The sequence below is a fragment of the Salmo salar genome, chromosome ssa10 (assembly GCF_905237065.1).
Source record: "Salmo salar chromosome ssa10, Ssal_v3.1, whole genome shotgun sequence".
Lineage (NCBI taxonomy): Eukaryota > Metazoa > Chordata > Actinopteri > Salmoniformes > Salmonidae > Salmo > Salmo salar.
The window spans coordinates 67248684-67268718 of NC_059451.1; the positions used below are offsets into that span (position 1 = coordinate 67248684).

At 41.5% G+C, this 20035-nt stretch overlaps 1 protein-coding gene across 17 annotated transcripts in view; it reads left to right on the plus strand.

Annotated features, from left to right (window-relative positions):
• Window positions 1-989: 989 nt before the first annotated feature.
• The window catches only part of ankrd26 (ankyrin repeat domain containing 26), a 162850-nt gene continuing 143804 nt past the window's right edge, over window positions 990-20035 (plus strand). For 14 of the 17 annotated variants that reach the window (XM_045688039.1, XM_045688040.1, XM_045688036.1 and 11 more), the window contains exons 1-3: window positions 990-1087; window positions 2392-2706; window positions 5554-5668. In XM_045688039.1, the coding sequence (XP_045543995.1) occupies window positions 2504-2706; window positions 5554-5668 (318 nt within the window). In that variant the 5' untranslated portion in view covers window positions 990-1087; window positions 2392-2503. The other 3 variants (XM_045688029.1, XM_045688030.1, XM_014123892.2) reach the window with 3 other exon arrangements.

The following is a 20035-nucleotide window of genomic DNA, read 5'->3' on the forward strand; positions in this document are numbered from 1 at the left end:
GTCATTTAGCAGACGCTCTTATCCAGAGCGACTTACAAAATGGTGCATTCACCTTATGATATCCAGTGGAACAACCACTTTACAATAGTGCATCTAAATATTTTAAGGGGGGGGGGTTAGAAGGATTACTTTATCCTATCCTAGGTATTCCTTAAAGAGGTGGGGTTTCAGGTGTCTCCGGAAGGTGGTGATTGACTCCGCTGTCCTGGTGTCGTGAGGGAGCTTGTTCCACCATTGGGGTGCCAGAGCAGCGAACAGTTTTGACTGGGCTTACTGCAACTCGCTGCTGGCGGGGCTCCCTGCCTGTGCCATTAAACCCCTACAACTCATCCAGAACGCCGCAGCTCGTCTGGTGTTCAACCTTCCCAAGTTCTCTCACGTCACCCCGCTCCTCCGCACACTCCACTGACTTCCAGTTGAAGCTCGCATCTGCTACAAGACCATGGTGCTTGCCTACGGAGCTGTGAGGGGAATGGCACCTCCGTACCTTCAGGCTCTGATCAGTCCCTACACCCAAAGGGCACTGCGTTCATCCACCTCTGGCCTGCTGGCCCCCCTACCTCTGCGGAAGCACAGTTCCCGCTCAGCCCAGTCAAAACTGTTCGCTGCTCTGGCACCCCAATGGTGGAACAAGCTCCCTCACGACGCCAGGACAGTGGAGTCAATCACCACCTTCCGGAGACACCTGAAACCCCACCTCTTTAAGAAATACCTGGGATAGGATAAAGTAATCCTTCTAACCCCCCCAAAAAAAAAAAAGATATAGATGTACTATTGTAAAGTGGTTGTTCAACTGGATATCATAAGGTGAATGCATCAATTTGCAAGTCGCTCTGGATAAGAGTGTCTGCTAAATGACTAAAATGTAAATGTAAAATGTAAACAGACGCCTTGGTAGAGCATATTTGTGACATCACGCACTCACGAAAGCTCAACCAATCACCCGACGAGAAACGATGTCAAGAAACATGGAAATTCATGATTTTGTACAGTAGGTGGCGTTGTATGCAAATTTCAGTTGGCTGCGGTCCGCAAACCCAATCCCAAAGAAGAAGAAGAAGCAGCTGGTAGCAGGAGCGATCAACAGGTCATTTTGTGTCTATCAAGCTAGCTAACTATCTAAATTAGACCTTTTTTCTGCATGCAAATTTTGTAGTGAAATTAATTCCAGCTAACATGCAACAGCCACGATAGCGCGCAGGGCAGTCTGCTAACTAAATACACATTAGCTAACCAGTAACTACCTAGCTAGCTACTGTAGATATACATTTTTTTACAATCACTTCTCTCTCGGAACTAGCTAACGTTAGCTTGTTAATTGTAGGTTGTTTAGCTACCTTAGTAGCACAAAACAATAATGTAATTTATTGATTTAGCTTGGGACCAACTACCGGATTCATCTAACATTTTTGCTTTGCCTGTGCTGACTCCGTTACTAATGTAAAAGTCGCGGTTGCTGCACGTTTGGGAGGTGACGACTTTGGGTGCGATTACGGCTTGGTAACGCGTTAATGATAGTTTGCATAGTTAACTAGCCAACTGAATTGCTTCTTTAGACCCCAGGAAAAAAGTGTGAATCGGTTTTTACCTGATTGAATGTTATTATGTGTTAAAACTGTATGAATCGACTTGAAATTGCTAGATATGTAATATTTGCTCATGTGAAATGAACAAAAATATTATAATTTGAACATGGACGTAACATTGTTTTTCTGATACTTGTTGCTGATATTTGTGGATAGCCGCCTTGGTAACAGACTGGATCAACGTTCCTTCCTGACTGTAATGACAGTGAGCGAGTGAGCCATCCAAAATAACATCGGTTCTAGTGAATTATCTTCCTGCAAGCCATGCTCTTTTAATATGGCTTAATGCCGGTTGAAAAATGTTATGTTAATATTGGTGTTTTGATATTCTACTAAAGTTACTAGTCAAGATAAGGACGGATCTATATGCTTGATCTGTCAACGTCACATGACATCTTGAGCGTGTGTAACCACAATCTTATATCCAGCTGTTAGCTAACGTTAGCTAGCTAGCCTTGGTTATAGAATATATCAACTGTGTTGTTGTGCACGATGCCATTATCGTATTATTTTAGCAGTACATTTATTTGTCATGGCCAATGTGTACTACGATCTCCTGTCAAATCGTATGCAGCATACAAATAAGCATAATCTGAAGACCAATATGGTGACCTATTAATGACAACCCATGCACCAAAAATCGCTATGGCTTTTTAGCTGCTAATTGAACTGAAATGTACTGTAGCTATATACAGTACGTTTGATGCGAGTTCTTCGTCTCAGTCTTTGCAACGGCGATGGTGCAGCAGCAACCTTCTCTCGACTTTGACATGATTTAATCCGATTTGCTGGGCTTTATTTTTAGGGATGGGAAAGACGCCTGCTGTGGTGATCCCCCGGCGGCACCTCAGTGTTAGGTAGTGAAGGCCAAAGGCAATGCAGTCTGCTAACTGTCATCTGGGCAACCACCATATACAATGAAGAAGATATTCAACTTCACCAAGAAAAAGAAAGGATTCTCACCTAACACCTCGGACACTGGGAGTGTGCTGTCTGTGGGCTATGACTTGAAGGAGAAGGACCTTGGAAAGGTACACAAGGCTGCTTATGGGGGTGACTTGGCCAAACTGAAGCAGCTGGCCAAGAAGAATGACATCAATCAGCTTGATAAGGAGAACAGGTATGAAAGATGAGACTATTACCAGTTAGTAGCTGGTATTGCCACTGTTACTTTCTGAGGTCTGTACTTAGACAGTCCTTGTGTAATGTACTGTATGTGTGACAAGTGTTGGAGTATGACTTCTCCAGTCTCTACCAACCTGCGATAGACTACCGTTCTGTCCAGGGCAGGGGGTGAATTTGTAGATCAAGGTACCTCGTGCCACAGATACCAGATGAGGCTACTTAGACTACTTACTCATACTGCCACCCTATTTCAGTAGGCTAGCTCTAGCAAACCCGTTCTGTCACTGTCCTTAAGCTTTAGGATACTTCTATCCATGTCCCTGTGCTTGCAGCAGGCAGAACAGTTTATCCTTTATATGCTATTTTTGAACAGTCAAAATCATGTTTTTCATGAAATTGGATGATATTTGGATAAAACCAAATCAAAGTATAATGGCCAAAATATGAAAATGTACTGTTGCTTTTACATTGAGTGTAAAGCTGTCATCAAGGTAAAGGGTGGCTACTTTAAAGAATCTCAAATATAAAAACGTCAACAGTGAAGAGGTGACTCCGGGATGCTGGCCTTCTAGGCAGAGTTGCAAAGATAAAGCTGTATCTCAGACTGGCCAATAAAAAGATTAAGATGGGCAAAAGAACACAGACACTGGAGAGAGGAACTCTGCCTAGAAGGCCAGCATCCCGGAGTTGCCAATTCACTGTTGACGTTGAGACTGGTGTTTTGCGGGTACTATTTAATGGAGCTGCAAGTTGAGGACTTGTGTGGCGTCTGTTTCTCAAAGTAGACACTAATGTACAGGTCCTCTTGCTCAGTTGTGCACCGGGGCCTCCCACTCTTTCTATTCTGGTTAGAGCCAGCTTGCGCTATTCTGTGAAGGGAGTAGTACACAACGTTGTACGAGATCTTCAGTTTCTTTGCAATTTCTTGCATGGAATAGCCTTCATTTCTCAGAAAAATAATAGACTGATGAGTTTCAGAAGAAAGTGCTTTGTTTCTGGCCATTTTGAGCCTGTAATTGAACCCACAAATGCTGATGCTCCAGAAACTCAACTAAGTTGAAAGAAGGCCAGTTTTATTGCTGCTTTAATCAGCACAACAGTTTTCAGCTGTGCTAACATAATTGCAAAAGGGTTTTCTAATGATCGATTAGCCTTTTAAAATGATAAACTTGAATTAACTAACACAACGTGCCATTGGAATACAGGAGTGATGCTTGCTGATAATGGGTCCCTTGTAGATATTCCATAAAAAATCTGCTCTTTCCAGCTACAATAGTAATTTGCAACATTAACAATGTCTACACTGTTTTTCTGATCAATTTGATGTTATTTTAAGGGACAAAAAAATGTGCTTTTCTTTAAAAAACAAGGACATTACTAAGTTAGTCCAAACTTTTGAACGTGTGTGTGTGTGTGTGTGTGTGTGTGTGTGTGTGTGTGTGTGTGTGTGTGTGTGTGTGTGTGTGTGTGTGTGAGAAAATATAAATAACTTGTATGAGGTTGTATAAAAGATGCTCTCTTTCATTCACTCTTGTTGCTTTGTGTTCTTAACTTTAAACCACTTTATACGTGCATGGTGTAGCCTAAGTGTAGCTACAAATCAAGCTGGAGTGACAACATTTCGTGGCTTTTGCAGGGCTCCAGACTAACATTTTCCCCTACTTTTTCAGTTGGTGGCACCAGCCCATACTTTGGTGGCACACCAAAAAGTAAAAAATCTGCAGCGTCGCACAATATAATACATTTTAATCATCTTATAAATTCATTATAGTCATTCACAATGCTTTATTAAGAAGTGTAATATACTTTTGAGATTTATTTATGTATTGAATATCATGTCCAAGCAGAAGTGCATGATTCAAAATAGTTTCATATGCAACCTAATCCAGTGATTGTCTTGAATTTTGGGTTGACAATTAGGCTGTATTTTACTCTCAAAATAGGGCTCCAGAATTTTCAGATTTTTTGGTTCAATAGATTTATTTGCCTTCATCTTTATGTGCACTAATAATATTTATAGGCCTAATTCAATATGTGCTAATTCACCACCTTAGGAGTGGAAACTCAACACATTAGCTAGATCGTTTACTCTAAATATAACACTTACTCTTACTACTCTCTTTATGTAGTGTTGTGGTGTCTCTTGTCGAGATGTGTGTTTTGTCCTATATTTTTATTACATTTTTTATTTTTAATCCCAGCCCCCATCCACGCAGGAGGCCTTTTGCCTTCTGGTAGGCTGTCATTGTAAATAAGAATTTGTTCTTAACTTACTTGCTTAGTTAAATAAAACAATTATAAACTGCTAGTAGGCATGTAATATCCTTAAAAAAAACTTTGCAATGAGACCTAGTACACTCGCGATTGCCGATGTGCAATTTCCTATTTGAAAGCCATATCAAATATCTCGATTGTAAATTAATGTGGTTTGAGCTCAGTATATTTATTCCTACACAAAGCTGAGACCCTCCTCTTTAATATGGACTTTTAGTTGCTTCCAAAGGTGTTTTTTTTCCTGGAATAACATTTTGAAATGTTATGCAATCACGAGGGGCACACGAGGGGGGAGAGAGAGTGAGGGGCAACGAAACAGGCATGCACAGTGGCAGGACAGACACTTTTTTTATTACAGGAATCATAATGCACTTTACAGGAGGATAATGCACTTTACTGTTGAACAAATTCAAGGTTTTATCCTCTTAATAATAAGTTGTTTTGATTTGATGGGGACTAGGTAGAATGTGCAACTCGCACCAGTGCAACCAGAAATTGTGATGCAATGACTTGAAATGGAGGGCCAAAGGACTGTTTGCCACTTATGTCACCCTTGTTCACATTTCAGAACAGCACTTCACATTGCCTGTGCCAATGGACATACAGACGTGGTCCAGTTCCTGGTTGAGAGCAAAGCCAAGCTCAACCTATGCGACAATCAAAACAGATCCCCGTTGATGAAGGTACTGTGTCCTATTTTTGTTTTGTAAGTGGATGGAAGAATCCAGCATTTTTCAAAACGATGTGAGGATAGAATATGATAGTTGATTGGCCATCTCAATTCAGACATGTTGCTGAGATGATAGGCTTATGTGTAGCCTAATTCTTATGTATTACCTGTGAGTCTTCCATATACATTTACACCTGGTATTCATTAGGTCACACTGGGAAGTGAATCTTTCCTTTCAAGCACAATTTGATTTGCATTTAGATACAGTGCATTCAGAAAGTATTCACACCCCTTGACTTGTTCCACATTTTGCTTATTTTAAAATGGAGTCACTACAAAGATACAGGTGTCCTTCCTAACTCAGTTGCCGGAGAGGAAGGAAACCTCCCATGAATTTCACCATGAGGCCAATGGTGACTTTTTAAAACAGTTCGAGTTTAATGGCTGTGAAGGGAGAGAACTGAGGATGGATCAACAACAGTATAGTTGCTCCACAACGCTAACCTAATTGACAGAGTGAAAAGAAGGTAGCCTGTACAGAATACAAATATTCCAAAACATGCATCCTGTTTGCAACAAGGCAAAAAAATGTGCCAAAGCAATTCACTTTTTGTCCTAAATACATAGTGTTATGTTTGGGGCAAATCCAATACAACACATTAATGAGTACCGCTCTCCATATTTTCAAAGTGGTGGCTGCATCATTTTGTGCGTATTCTTGTAATTGTTCAGGACTACGGAGTTTTTCAGGATAAAAAAGAAATGGAATGGAACTAAGCACAGGCAAAATCCAAGAGGAAAACCTGGATGTCTGCTTTTGAATAGACATTGGGAGATGAGTTCACTTTTCAGCAGGACAATAACCTAAAAAGCCAAGTCTAGACTGGAGTTGCTTACCAAGAAGACAGTGAATGTTCCTGAGTGGCCGAGTTACAGTTTTGACATACATCAAATTTTATTGGTCACGTGCACATATTTAGCAGATGTTATTGCAGGTGTAATGAAATGCTTGTGTTCCGAGCTCCAAAAGTGCAGTAGTATCTAACAACCCACAACAATACACAATTTAGATGTAAAATAATGGAATTTAGAAATGTATAAATATTAGGGTGAGCAATGTCAGAGTGGCATTGACTAAATACTGTAGAATAGAATACAGTATATACAGTTGAAGTCGGAAGTTTACATACACCTTAGCCAAATGCATTTAAACTCAGTTTTTCACAATTCCTGACATTTAATCAGAGTAAAAATTCGGTTGGGATGGTGTTCTTCGGCTTGCAAGAATCCCCCTTTTTCCTCCAAACACAACGATGGTCATTATGGCCAGACAGTTATATTTTTTTCCCCCATCAGACCAGAGGACATTTCTCCAAAAAGTACGATCTTTGTCCCCATGTGCAGTTGCAAACCGTAGTCTGGCTTTTTTTATGGCAGTTTTGGAGCAGTGGCCTCTTCCTTGCTGAGCGGCCTTTCAGGTTATGTTGATCTAGGACTCGTTTTACTGTAGATATAGATTATTTTGTACCTGTTTCCTCCAGCATCTTCACAAGATCCTTTGCTGTTGTTCTGGGATTCATTTGCACTTTTCGCACCAAAGTACGTTCATCTCTAGGAGACAGACCCACTGGAATTGTGATAGTGTTATTTGTAACTTATTTTGTACATAATGTTTCTGCAACCGTATCTTGAGGCAAAAAAGAGCTTCTGGATATCAAGATAGCGATCACTCACCTCGGATTAGACAAAGATTTTTTTCTTCAACATGCAGGACGCACAGGGCATTCTCCGAAAACCCAACAAGGCCAACATCCAAGTTATTTGCAAGAGGAAGAGACGCAGGTACAGAAGACACAGAGCGGGGTGCCTCGTTAGGACCCGCAGAAAGCGAGTGGGAAAGCTGCCGTTACGTCAATATTACTCGCCAACGTGCAATCATTGGACAATAAATCAGACGAGATACGATCATGAATATCCTACCAACGGGACATCAAAACATAAGATATTACAGTTTTCATGGAATCGTGGCTGAATTATGACATGGATATTCAGCTAGTGGGATGTACTCTGCACCGGCAAGATAGAACAGCACACAGTCTGTGCATATTCATAAACCACAGCTGGTGCACGAAATCTAAGGAAGTCTCTAGATTTTGCTCGCCTGAAGTAGAGTATCTTGTGATAAATTGCAGACCACACTACTTGCCTAGAGAGTTAGACGGATGCTGGCACTAAGACCGCATTCAGTCAGCTGTTTAACCTCTTACATCTAGACGTTCCGCTAGCGGAACACCTGCTCCAATATCCAATGATGGGCGTGGCGCGAAATACGAAGTTCTCGAAAATCCGAGAACTTAAATTTTTCAAACATATGACTATTTTACACCATTTTAAAGACAAGACTCTCCTTTATCTAACCACACTGTCCGATTTCAAAAAGGCTTTACAGCGAAAGCAAAACATTAGATTATGTCAGCAGAGTACCCATCCAGAAATAATAAAAAAACAGCTTTTTACATTAGCATGTGACGTTCAGAACTAGCATTCCCACCGAAACTTCCGGTGAATTTACTAAATTACTCACGATAAACGTTCACAAAAAACATAACAATTATTTTAAGAATTATAGATACTGAACTCCTTTATGCAATCGCTATGTCCGATTTTAAAATAGCTTTTCGGTGAAAGCACATTTTGCAATATTCTGAGTAGATAGCTCGCCATCACGGGCTAGCTATTTTGACACCCACCAAGTTTAGCCCTCACCAAACTCAAATTTACTATAAGAAAAATTGGATTACCTTTGCTGTTCTTCGTCAGAATGCACTCCCGGGACTTCTACTTCAATAACAAATGTTGGTTTGGTTCCAAATAATCCATAGTTAAATCCAAATAGCGGCGTTCTGTTGTGCGTTCAAGACACTATCCGAAGGGTGACGGGCCCGACACTTTTCGTGACAAAAAAATTCAAAATATTCCATTACCGTACTTCGAAGCATGTCAAACGCTGTTTAAAATCAATTTTTATGCGATTTTTCTCGTAAGAAAGCGATAATATTCCGACCGGGAGTCGTTGTTTTCGTTCAAAGACTGAAAATAAAAACATGGTGTCGGCTCGTGCATGCGGCCCCCAGTCTGATTGTTCTCAGAACGACCACTATCCAAATGCGCTACTGTTTTTCAGCCAGAGACAGCAGAGTCATCATTCACCGTTCTGCCGCCTTCTGAGAGCCTATGGGAGCCGTAGGAAGTGTCACGTTAGAGCAGAGATCCTCAGTTTTCAATAAAGAGAGTGTTGAAGGCCAAGAAATGGTCAGAGAGGGCACTTCCTGTAAGGAATCTTCTCAGGTTTTGGCCTGCCAAATGAGTTCTGTTATACTCACAGACACCATTCAAACAGTTTTAGAAACTTTGGAGTGTTTTCTATCCAAAGCTAATAATTATATGCATATTCTAGTTTCTGGGCAGGAGTAATAATCAGATTAAATCGGGTACGTTTTTTATCCGGCCGTGAAAATACTGCCCCCTATCCATAACAGGTTAAGGAAATAAGAAAACAGGAAACCGCTCACCCAGAGGCTGCACTCCTAGTGTCCGGGGACTTTAATGCAGGGAAACTTAAATCAGTTCTACCTCATTTCTTTCAACATGTTAAATGTGCAACCAGAGAGAGAGAAATTCTAGATCACCTGTACTCCACACACAGAGACGTGTACAAAGCTCTCCCTCGCCCTCCATTTGGTAAATCCGACCACAATTCTATCCTCCTGATTCCTGCTTACAAGCAACAATTAAAGTATTAAGGGAAGACCCCCATGAAATGGACAAAAATGAATGGGAACATATTGGCACCGCACGAATCATTCACCCTAATGCCAATACCACCCAATTTGGTCCACATTCATCCAAATCATATTGCAAATTTCATATGGCAAATGCCAAGTGTCACACCCCAAAAATCCTATAGATGGCGAGCGCGCTGCACCGTGGATTTTCTTATTGCAAATATAACACAAGTCAACCCCCAAGAGTCAAATTTTGAAAAAAGTATTTTTTTATTTGAAAACTTATCACCCCCTTAAAGTGCTTTCTGGACCGTTTTTTGAAATGTTAGATTTTTTGTTGTTGTCAATTACACATGTATAAGAGCTGTATGAACATACTTTTGACATATTTTATTGACATCATTTTTTTGTTTGTTTTTGCTTGTACATAAGGCATATGTTTTGTGCATTTGGAATATGATTTCATAGGAAGTCAACAGTGACTTTTCATTTTTTTTGCCAAATGCCATTAGAAATGTCCAAATGAAATGTCCAAGAATTTTTTTGTCAATTATACATGTATGAAAGTATTGAATGTGCCAAATCAGGATGTTTGTCCGTTTGAAAAACGTCCAAAATGACCATTACCATCACGAATTTGACATGCTCAAAAAAACTGCAGAAATGCAAAAATGACTGGCCCGATGAACTCGGGATGGCCGGGCAGTGACTGTGGTTCCTCTCCATTGCTCGTCACCCAGCAAGTCAGCGTCCATCAGTCAATTAGATGTCATTCTGACACCAAACTGATACCATCTGACACCAAATCCACTTTTTCCAACTCGTTTAGAAGCCAACTATAACATATGTCAGAGCAGGCCCATAATTCACAGCGCCTTCAGTTTAAACTATAAAAAACCATAAAACACATAGTTACGTTCTAGCTGCGGGTCCAGCTCTGACATTATGTGTAGGCCTATGTGAGGCGACCCCCGAATCCCAAGTTTTGGCTCGATAGGTCATTCGGTGCCCGAGCAACGACCTTAATTGGTGCTGAAAATCCACTTTTTCCGGGCGTTGCTACAGGGACCTTGAATGAGCTATCGGACAGAAACGTTGGGGTCCGTCTCTATGGGCCGAGGCGGTTTCAATGCACCTAGTCTTGCGACTCTGGGACATTTCTAAATGTCGCCATTTTCGTGATGGTCAAAATGAATTCAACATATTGCAAATGTACCAGGCTTTTTCTCGAGCCACATAACTCACCGTGCACTATCGACTTGAGCTCTAGAACAGGTTTCTAAAGTTTTTCAGAGATCTAGGTCTGACGGTTCTTTGATCGTTCGAACGAAGGTAACTATTGCAGGCACTGTATATCTCTAAGCCCCACACTGTGTCACTATGTCCTAGCTGTGTGTGTGTTTTTTTTTTTTTTACAAATCTGATGGGATAAATGACTGATTTACAGTTCACGAGGGTTACCTAGTCACACATATGAAGTTTTGAAATGATCTGACTTTTTTAACCTGTTAGGGCTAGGGGGCAGTATTGACACGGCTGGATAAAAAACGTACCCGATTTAATCTGGTTACTACTCCTGCCCAGTAACTAGAATATGCATATAATTATTGGCTTTGGATAGAAAACACCCTAAAGTTTCTAAAACTGTTTGAATGGTGTCTGTGAGTATAACAGAACTCATATGGCAGGCAAAAACCTGAGAAGATTTCATGCAGGAAGTGGCCTGTCTGACAAGGTGTCGTTCTTCTTGCCTCTGTTTATTGAAGACTGAGGATCTCTGCTATAACGTGACACTTCTTACGGCTCCCATAGGCTCTCAGAAGGCGGCAAAAAGCTGAATCGTGGCTTTGCAGGCTCTGGCTGAAAAAAAGTAGCGCGTTTGGGTAGTGGCTGGTTACAGTACTGTGAGACTCAGGCGCGTGCCCGCGTCGACCGAATGCTTTGTTTTCTTTCCTCTGTTTACCTAAACGCAGATTCCCGGTCGGAATATTATCGCTTTTTTACGAGAAAAATGGCATAAAAATTGATTTTAAACAGCGGTTGACATGCTTCGAAGTACGGTAATGGAATATTTCGATTTTTTTTTTTGTCACGAATTGCGCCATGCTCGTGACCCTTATTTACACTTCGGATAGTGTCTAGAACGCACGAACAAAACGCCGCTATTTGGATATAACGATGGATTATTTTGGACCAAACCAACATTTGTTATTGAAGTAGAAGTCCTGGGAGTGCATTCTGACGAAGAACATCAAAGGTAATCAAACTTTTGTAATAGTAAATCTGACTTTGGTCAGGGCTAAACTTGGTGGGTGTCTAAATAGCTAGCCGTGATGGCTGGGCTATCTACTGAGAATATTGCAAAATGTGCTTTCACCGAAAAGCTATTTTAAAATCGGACACCTCGATTGCACAAAGGAGTTCTGTATCTATAATTCTTAAAATAATTGTTATGCTTTTTGTGAACGTTTATCGTGAGTAATTTAGTAAATTCACCGGAGGGTTGTCATCTGATGAAGATCATCAAAGGTGAGTGCTGCATTTAGCTGTCTTCTGGGTTTATGTGACATTATATGCTAGCTTGAAAAATGGGTGTCTGATTATTTCTGGCTGGGTACTCTGCTGACATAATCTAATGTTTTGCTTTCGTTGTAAAGCCTTTTTGAAATCGGACAGTGTGGTTAGATTAACGAGAGTCTTGTCTTTAAAATGCTGTAAAATAGTCATATGTTTGAGAAATTGAAGTAGTAACATTTCTAAGGTATTTGAATAACGCGCCACGGGATTCAACTGGCTGTTGAGTAGGTGGGACGAATTCGTCCCGCCTAGCCCAGAGAGGTTAACCCTTCGAAACAGCCCCTGTGACCCATATTGAAGGCACTTCCGGTTGGCACAGGAAGCTGAAAGTAAACACATATCCTGATTGGGGTATGCTATTACAGAATCCTGAGTTTAAAGTCTTTACGTTAAGAATTGACTGATCTACATAGGGTTGAATGCAGTGATTTTCACAAACTGCAGGCTGGTTATAGAAAAACACTTTTAGGGTGTTTTTAACCACTTCCGGGTGCTCCAGGAAGCTTAGAATCGACACAGGTAGACCTCATAGTGGCCTGATGGTATGTCATGGAAGACAGGTTCATAAGGCATTCATAACTCACATAGGCTTCAGGTTGAATTAAGGGGAATAGGCAATGTATTCCTATGGGGAGAGAAGTCATTGCAAACCTTTTGATGTAAACACCTTCTTTTAACTGTTAATGGTTAATGCCACATGGTCAAGGTTAGGCTTGCACAGCCCGGGAGGACCTCAGGAACATTCCTGAGGTCGAATTGTGCTTCTAACCCTATCGGTTCTCTCGCTGTCACCCAAAAGCACTTGAAATTTAGGGCCAGGCTTCATTTTTGGGCCTACTTTTTCTCACGGTCGCTGCGCTCAGACCGAGCGAGCTACGGTCAAGCGGGGCATCTCGTTGAACTCGGCACAGCCTAGAGATAATGGTAATGCCATTGCAGGCTCTGTGTGTCTTTAAGCACCGCACTGTGTCACTCCATCCTTGCTGTGTGTGTGTGTGAGAGCCTTTCTTTGACATCTGATGGGATAAATGACTGATTTACAGTTCATGAGGGTTGCCTGATCACACACATGAAGTTGTGGAAAGATCTGACTTTTTTTAACCCTTCGAAACAGTCCCTATGACACCATTTTAAGGCACTTCTGGTTGACACAGGAAGATGAAAGTGAACACATATCCTCCTTGGGTTAGGCTCTTATAGAATATTGAGTTTTAAGTCTTTACGTTAAACCCTCTGACTTATTTACAGAGGGTTGAACGAGTGCGTGTTGTTTCAGAAAATCACAGAAATCTCACAGAGCTCCGAAACCTGCCTTAACGGATTCATCTGAACACGCTGCAACTGGATCTGTATCGTTAAAAAAAAAAAAAATCATTTTTTTGAATATCACCAATTGTACATTGTACGATTTCTCTTAAATGATAAATGTCTGGTTCTTTTTTTCCTGACACCGTAGGCTCATGTACTTTGACGTGAAGCGGTCAAATTAGCGCTCTATTTTAATTTTTGACCTTTAATCCCAGAAAAATGGCCTTAACTCAAAAAGCGTTGAGGCCTCGACTCCATCTTGTTCGGGGCCAACTGCCCATTATGCCAAACTAATGCTCACCAAGTTTCGTCTTCGAAGTCTTTTCCGTTTAGGAGCAAAGGCCACGTCGTGATTGGTGATGTTTGTTACATTTGCAATATGATTCCATTCGCCCTCCTGTGGTATAATCCGGGACAGGTGAGAAATGACCAACATTTGAAAGTTTTATAAAACGGAAAGCAGATGTCCAAGAGACTCCGTTCGATGACTTTCCGGAAGATCCGGCCCCGGTGCACGGCCCGACGCCGTCCGCGAATTTTACAAACGTTCGTGGACGTCTAGTAAGGGACCGTACATTTGCAATATGGACTTTCTCACTAACCATACAGCAAATGCCGAAATGTTCCCTTCATGTATGGAAGCACCAGTGATTTGTGAGAAGCACTAGTCTATAAAAAAAGTGGTCAGGTGAAGTGGATGCTAAACTGCAGGACTGTTTTGCTAGCACAGACTGGAACATGTTCCGGGATTCTTCCGATGGCATTGAGGAGTACGCCACATCAGTCACTGGCTTTATCAATAAGTGTATTGAGGACGTCGTCCCCACAGCGACTGTAGGTACATACCCCAACCAGAAGCCATGGATTACAGGCAACATTCGCATTGTGTTGAAGGGTAGAGCTGCCACTTTCAAGGTTTGGGACTCTGACCCGGAAGCTTATAAGAAATCCTGCTATGCCCTTCGACGAACCATCAAACAGGCAAAGCATCAATACAGGGCTTCAATTGAATCGTATTACACCAGCTCCGACACTCGTCTTATAGGGCAGGGCTTGCTAACTATTACAGACTACAAAGGGAAGCACAGCCGGAAGCTGCCCAGTGACACGAGCCTCCCAGATGAGCTAAATCACTTCTATGCTCTCTTCAAGGCAAGCAATATTGAGGTGTGCATGAGAGCATCAGCTGTTCCGGATGACTGTGTGATCACGCTCTTCGTAGCCGACGTGTGTAAGACCTATAAACAGGTCAACATACACAAGGCTGCGGAGCCAGACAGATTACCATGACGTGTGCTCCGGGCATGTGCTGACCAACTGGCAGTTGTCTTCATTGACATTTTCAACCTGTCCCTACCAACATGTTTCAAGCAGACCACCATAGTCCCTGTGCCCAAGAACACAAAGGCAACCTGCCTAAATGACTACAGACCCGTAGCACTCACGTCCGTAGACATTAAGTGTTTTGAAAGGCTGGTAACACATTTTCCCAGAAACCCTAGACCCACTCCAATTTGCATACCGCCCAAACAGATCCACAGATGATGCAATCTCTATTGCACTCCACACTGCCCTTTCCCACCTGGACAAAAGGAACACCTATGTGAGAGTGGTATTCATTGACTACAGCTCAGCGTTCAACACCATAGTACCCTCATAGCTCATCACCTAGCTAAGGATCCTGGGACTTAACACCTCCCTCTGCAACTGGATCCTGGACTTCCTGATGGGCTGCCCCCAGGTGGTAAGGGTAGGCAACAACACATCTGCCACACTGATCCTCAACACTGGAGCCCCCAGGGGTGCGTGCTCAGTCCCCTCCTGTACTCCCTGTTCACCCATGACTGCATGGCCAGGCACGACTCCAACATCATCAAGTTTGCAGACGACACAACAGTGGTAGGCCTGATCACCGACAATGACGAGACCGCCTACAGGGAGGAGGTCAGAGGCCTACAGGGAGGAGGTCAGAGACCTGGCCGGGTGGTGCCAGAATAACAACCTCCGACCGCAAGGCACTGCTGAGGGTAGTGTGTACGGCCCAGTCACTGGGGCTAAGCTGCCTGCCACCCAGGACCTCTACACCAGGAGGTGTCAGTGGAAGGCCCTAAAAAATTGTCAAAGACCTCAGCCATCCCAGTCATAGACTGTTCTCTCTACTACCACATGGCAAGCGGTACCGGAGTGACAAGTCTTGGACAAAAAGGCTTCTCAACAGTTTTTACCCCCAAGCCATAAGACTCCTGAACAGGTAGTCAAATGGCTTCCCGGGCTATTTTCATTAACAAACTATCATGGTCCAAACACACCAAGACAGTTGAAAAGGGCACTACAACTCCTATTCCACTTCAGGAGACTGACATGATTTGGCATGGGTCCCCCCCAACCCCTCTTTTATGCTGCTGCTACTCTCTATTTATCATATATGCATAGTCACTTTAACCATATGTACATACTACCTCAATCAGCCCGGCTAACCGGTGCCTGTATGTAGGCTCTCTACTGTATATAGCCTCACTACTGGTCTTTTTACTGTTTTTTATTTCTTTATTTACCTATTGTTCACCTAATACCCTTTTTGCACTATTGGTTAGGGCCTGTAAGTAAGCATTTCACTGTAAGGTCTACACCTGTTGTATTCAGTGCACGTGACAAATTAACTTTGATTTGATTTGGGGGTGGCAGCATCATGTGATGGGGGTGCTTTTCTGCAGGAGGGACTGGTGCACTTCACAAAATAGATGGCATCATGAGGCAGGAAAATTACGTGGATATATTGAAGTAACATCTCAAGACATCAGTCAGGAAGTTAAAGCTTGGTCGTAAATGGGTCTTCCAAATGGACAACGACCCCAAGCATACTTCCAAAGTTGTGTCAAAATGGCTATAACCTGTTGGGGCTAGGGGGCAGTATTTGCACGGCTGGATAAAAAAATGGACCCGATTTAATCTGGTTACTAATCCTACCCAGTAACTAGAATATGCATATACTTATTATATATGGATAGAAAACACTCTATAAAGTTTCTAAAACTGTTTGAATGGTGTCTGTGAGTATAACAGAACTCATTTGGCAGGCAAAACCCTGAGACATTTTCTGACAGGAAGTGGATACCTGATGTGTTGTATTACCTTTAAACCTATGCCATTGAAAAACACAGGGGCTGAGGAATATTTTGGCACTTCCTATTGCTTCCACTAGATGTCACCAGCCTTTACAAAGTGTTTTGAGTCTTCTGGAGGGAGATCTGACCGAACAAGAGCCATGGAACGATGATGGCCCATTAGACACCTGGCGCGCGAGTTCATGTTGGGTACCCTCGTTCCAATACGTTATAAAAGAGAATGCATTCGTCCACCTTGAATATTATTCATGTTCTGGTTAAAAAAGGCCCTAATGATTTATGCTATACAACGTTTGACATGTTTGAACGAACGTAAATATATTTTTTCCCCTCGTTCATGAAGTGAAGTCCGGCGGGCTTAGATCATGTGCTAACAAGACGGAGATTTTTGGACATAAATGATGAGCTTTTTTGAACAAAACTACATTCGTTATGGACCTGTGATACCTGGAAGTGACATCTGATGAAGAGAATCAAAGGTAATGGATTATTTACATAGTATTTTCGATTTTAGATCTCCCCAACATGACGTCTAGTCTGTATCACAACGCGTATTTTTCTGGGCGCAGTGCTCAGATTATTGCAAAGTGTGATTTCCCAGTAAGGTTATTTTTAAATCTGGCAAGTTGATTGCGTTCAAGAGATGTAAATCTATAATTCTTTAAATGACAATATAATATTTTACCAATGTTTTCTAATTTTAATTATTTAATTTGTGGCGCTGACTTGACTGCCGGTTATTGGAGGGAAACGATTTCCTCAAAATCAATGCCATAGTAAAACGCTGTTTTTGGATATAAATATGAACTTGATAGAACTAAAAATGCATGCATTGTCTAACATAATGTCCTAGGAGTGTCATCTGATGGAGATTGTAAAAGGTTAGTGCATCATTTTAGCTGGTTTTATGGTTTTGGTGACCCTGTCTTTGAATTGACAAAACATTACACACAACTCTTGTAAATGTACTGTCCTAACATACTCTAAATGTATGCTTTCGCCGTAAAACCTTTTTGAAATCGTAAAACGTGGTTAGATTAAGGAGATGTTTCTTTCAAAGGGTGTAAAATAGTTGTATGTTTGAAAAATTTGAATTTTGACATTTATTTGGATTCAAATTTGCCGCTCTTGAAATGCACCTGCTGTTGATGGAGTGCACCACGGGTGGGACGCTAGCCCATAGAGGTTAAGAACAACAAAGCCAAGGTATTGGAGTGGCCATCACAAAGCCCTGACCTCAATCCCATAGAACATTTGTGGGCAGAACTGAAAAAGTGTGTGTGAGCAAGGAGGCCTACACACCTGACTCCGTTACACCAGCTCTGTCAGGAGGAATGGGCCAAAATTCACCCAACTTAGTGTGGGAAGTTTGTGGAAGGCTACCTGAAACGTTTGACCCAAGTTAAACCATTTAAAGGCAATGCTACCAAATACTAATTGAGTGTATGTAAACTTCTCACCCACTGGGAATGTGATGAAAGAAATAAAAGCTGAAATAGATCATTCTCTCTACTATTATTCTGACATTTCACATTCTTAAAATAAAGTGGTGATCCTAAATGACCTAAGACGGGGCATTTTTACTGGGATTAAATGTGAAGAATTGTGAAAAACTGAGTTGAAATGTATTTGGCTAAGGTGTATGTAAACTTCCTACTTCAACTGTAGATGTATGTGGTCACAAGCGTTCTATTATAAAGGCTGTCATGGCTAACTGCAATATTAGTGTATTGTTTTCTCAAGACTTGAGTGTCCTTTGCAGAAAAGTCTGGGCAACAAATGACATTGGATTGCTTTCTTTACATTTTTTGAAAGAACTTCGGTAGCGTTTTACACATTTGCTTTGTTAACCTCTCTAGGGTAGGGGGCAGTATTTGCACGGCCGGGTAAGAAACGTACGATTTAATCTGGTTATTACTACTGCCCAGAAACTAGAATATGCATAGAATTGTTTGATTTGGATAGAAAACACCCTAAAGTTTCTAGAACTGTTTGAATGGTATCTGTGAGTATAACAGAACTCATATGGCAGGCAAAAACCTGAGAAGATTCCTTACAGGAAGAGCCCTCTCTGACCATTTCTTGGCCTTCTACACTCTCTTTATTGAAAACTGAGGATCTCTGCTGTAACGTGACACTTCCTATGGCTCCCATAGGCTCTCAGAAGGCGGCAGAACGGGGAATGATGCCTTTGCAGGCCCAGGCTGAAAAACAGTAGCGCATTTGGATAGTGGTCGATCAGAGAACAATGAGACTGGGGGCGCGTGCACGAGCCGACACCATGTTTTTATTTTTTCGTCTTTGAACGAAAACAAGGTTTCCCGGTCGGAATATTATCGCTTTTTTACGAGAAAAATCGCATAAAAATTGATTTTAAACAGCGGTTGACATGCTTCGAAGTACGGTAATGGAATATTTAGATTTTTTTTGTCACGAAACGCGTCGGGTGCGTCACCCTTCGGATAGTGTCTTGAACGCATGAACAAACAGAGGATATTTGAACATAACTATGAATTATTTTGAACCAAACCAACATTTGTTATTTAAGTAGAAGTCCTGGGAGTGCATTCTGACGAAGAACAGCAAAGGTAATCCAATTTTTCTTATAGTAAATTTGAGTTTGGTGAGGGCTAAACTTGGTGGGTGTCAAAATAGCTAGCCCGTAATGGCGAGCTATCTACTCAGAATAATGCAAAATGTGCTTTTGCCGAAAAGCTATTTTAAAATCTGACATAGCGATTGCATAAAGGAGTCCTGTATCTATAATTCTTAAAATAATTATGTTTTTTGTGAACGTTTATCGTGAGTAATTTAGTAAATTCACCGGAAGTTTGCGTAAAAAGCTGGTTTTTGATATAAATATGAACTTGATTGAATAAAACATGCATGTATTGTATAACATAATGTCCTAGAAGTGTCATCTGATGAAGATCATCAAAGGTTAGTGCTGCATTTAGCTGTGGTTTGGGTTTATGAGACATTATATGCTAGCTTGAAAAATTGGTGTCTGATTATTTCTGGCTGGGTACTCTGCTGACATAATCTAATGTTTTGCTTTCGTTGTAAAGCCTTTTTGAAATTGGACAGTGTGGTTAGATTAACGAGAGTCTTGTCTTTAAAATGGTGTAAAATAGTCATATGTTTGAGAAATTGAAGTAATAGCATTTCTAAGGTATTTGAGTATCGCGCCACGGGAATCCACTGGCTGTTGAGTAGGTGGGACGATTTCGTCCCACATACCCTAGAGAGGTTAAAATCCCCATTTGCAATAAATGCGTCCTCAGGATATATAGTTGCCAATTTGCGCACAGTCCAGTGTAGTTTTTTGAGGTACGTCGTGGTATCAGCTTGAGGGGAAATATACACGGCTGTGACTAAAACGAAAGAGAATTCTCTTTGGAGGTAATACGTTCGGCATTTTGATTGTGAGGTATTCTAGGTCGGGTGAACAAAATGACTTGAGTTTCTGTATGTTATCACAATCACACTGTTTGGTTCTAAAGTAAATGGAGTAAAAATTCACAGACAACTATGAAACGCTCAAACCAAGTTTATTCACCCAATGGGTCAAACAGCTGAAGAAAC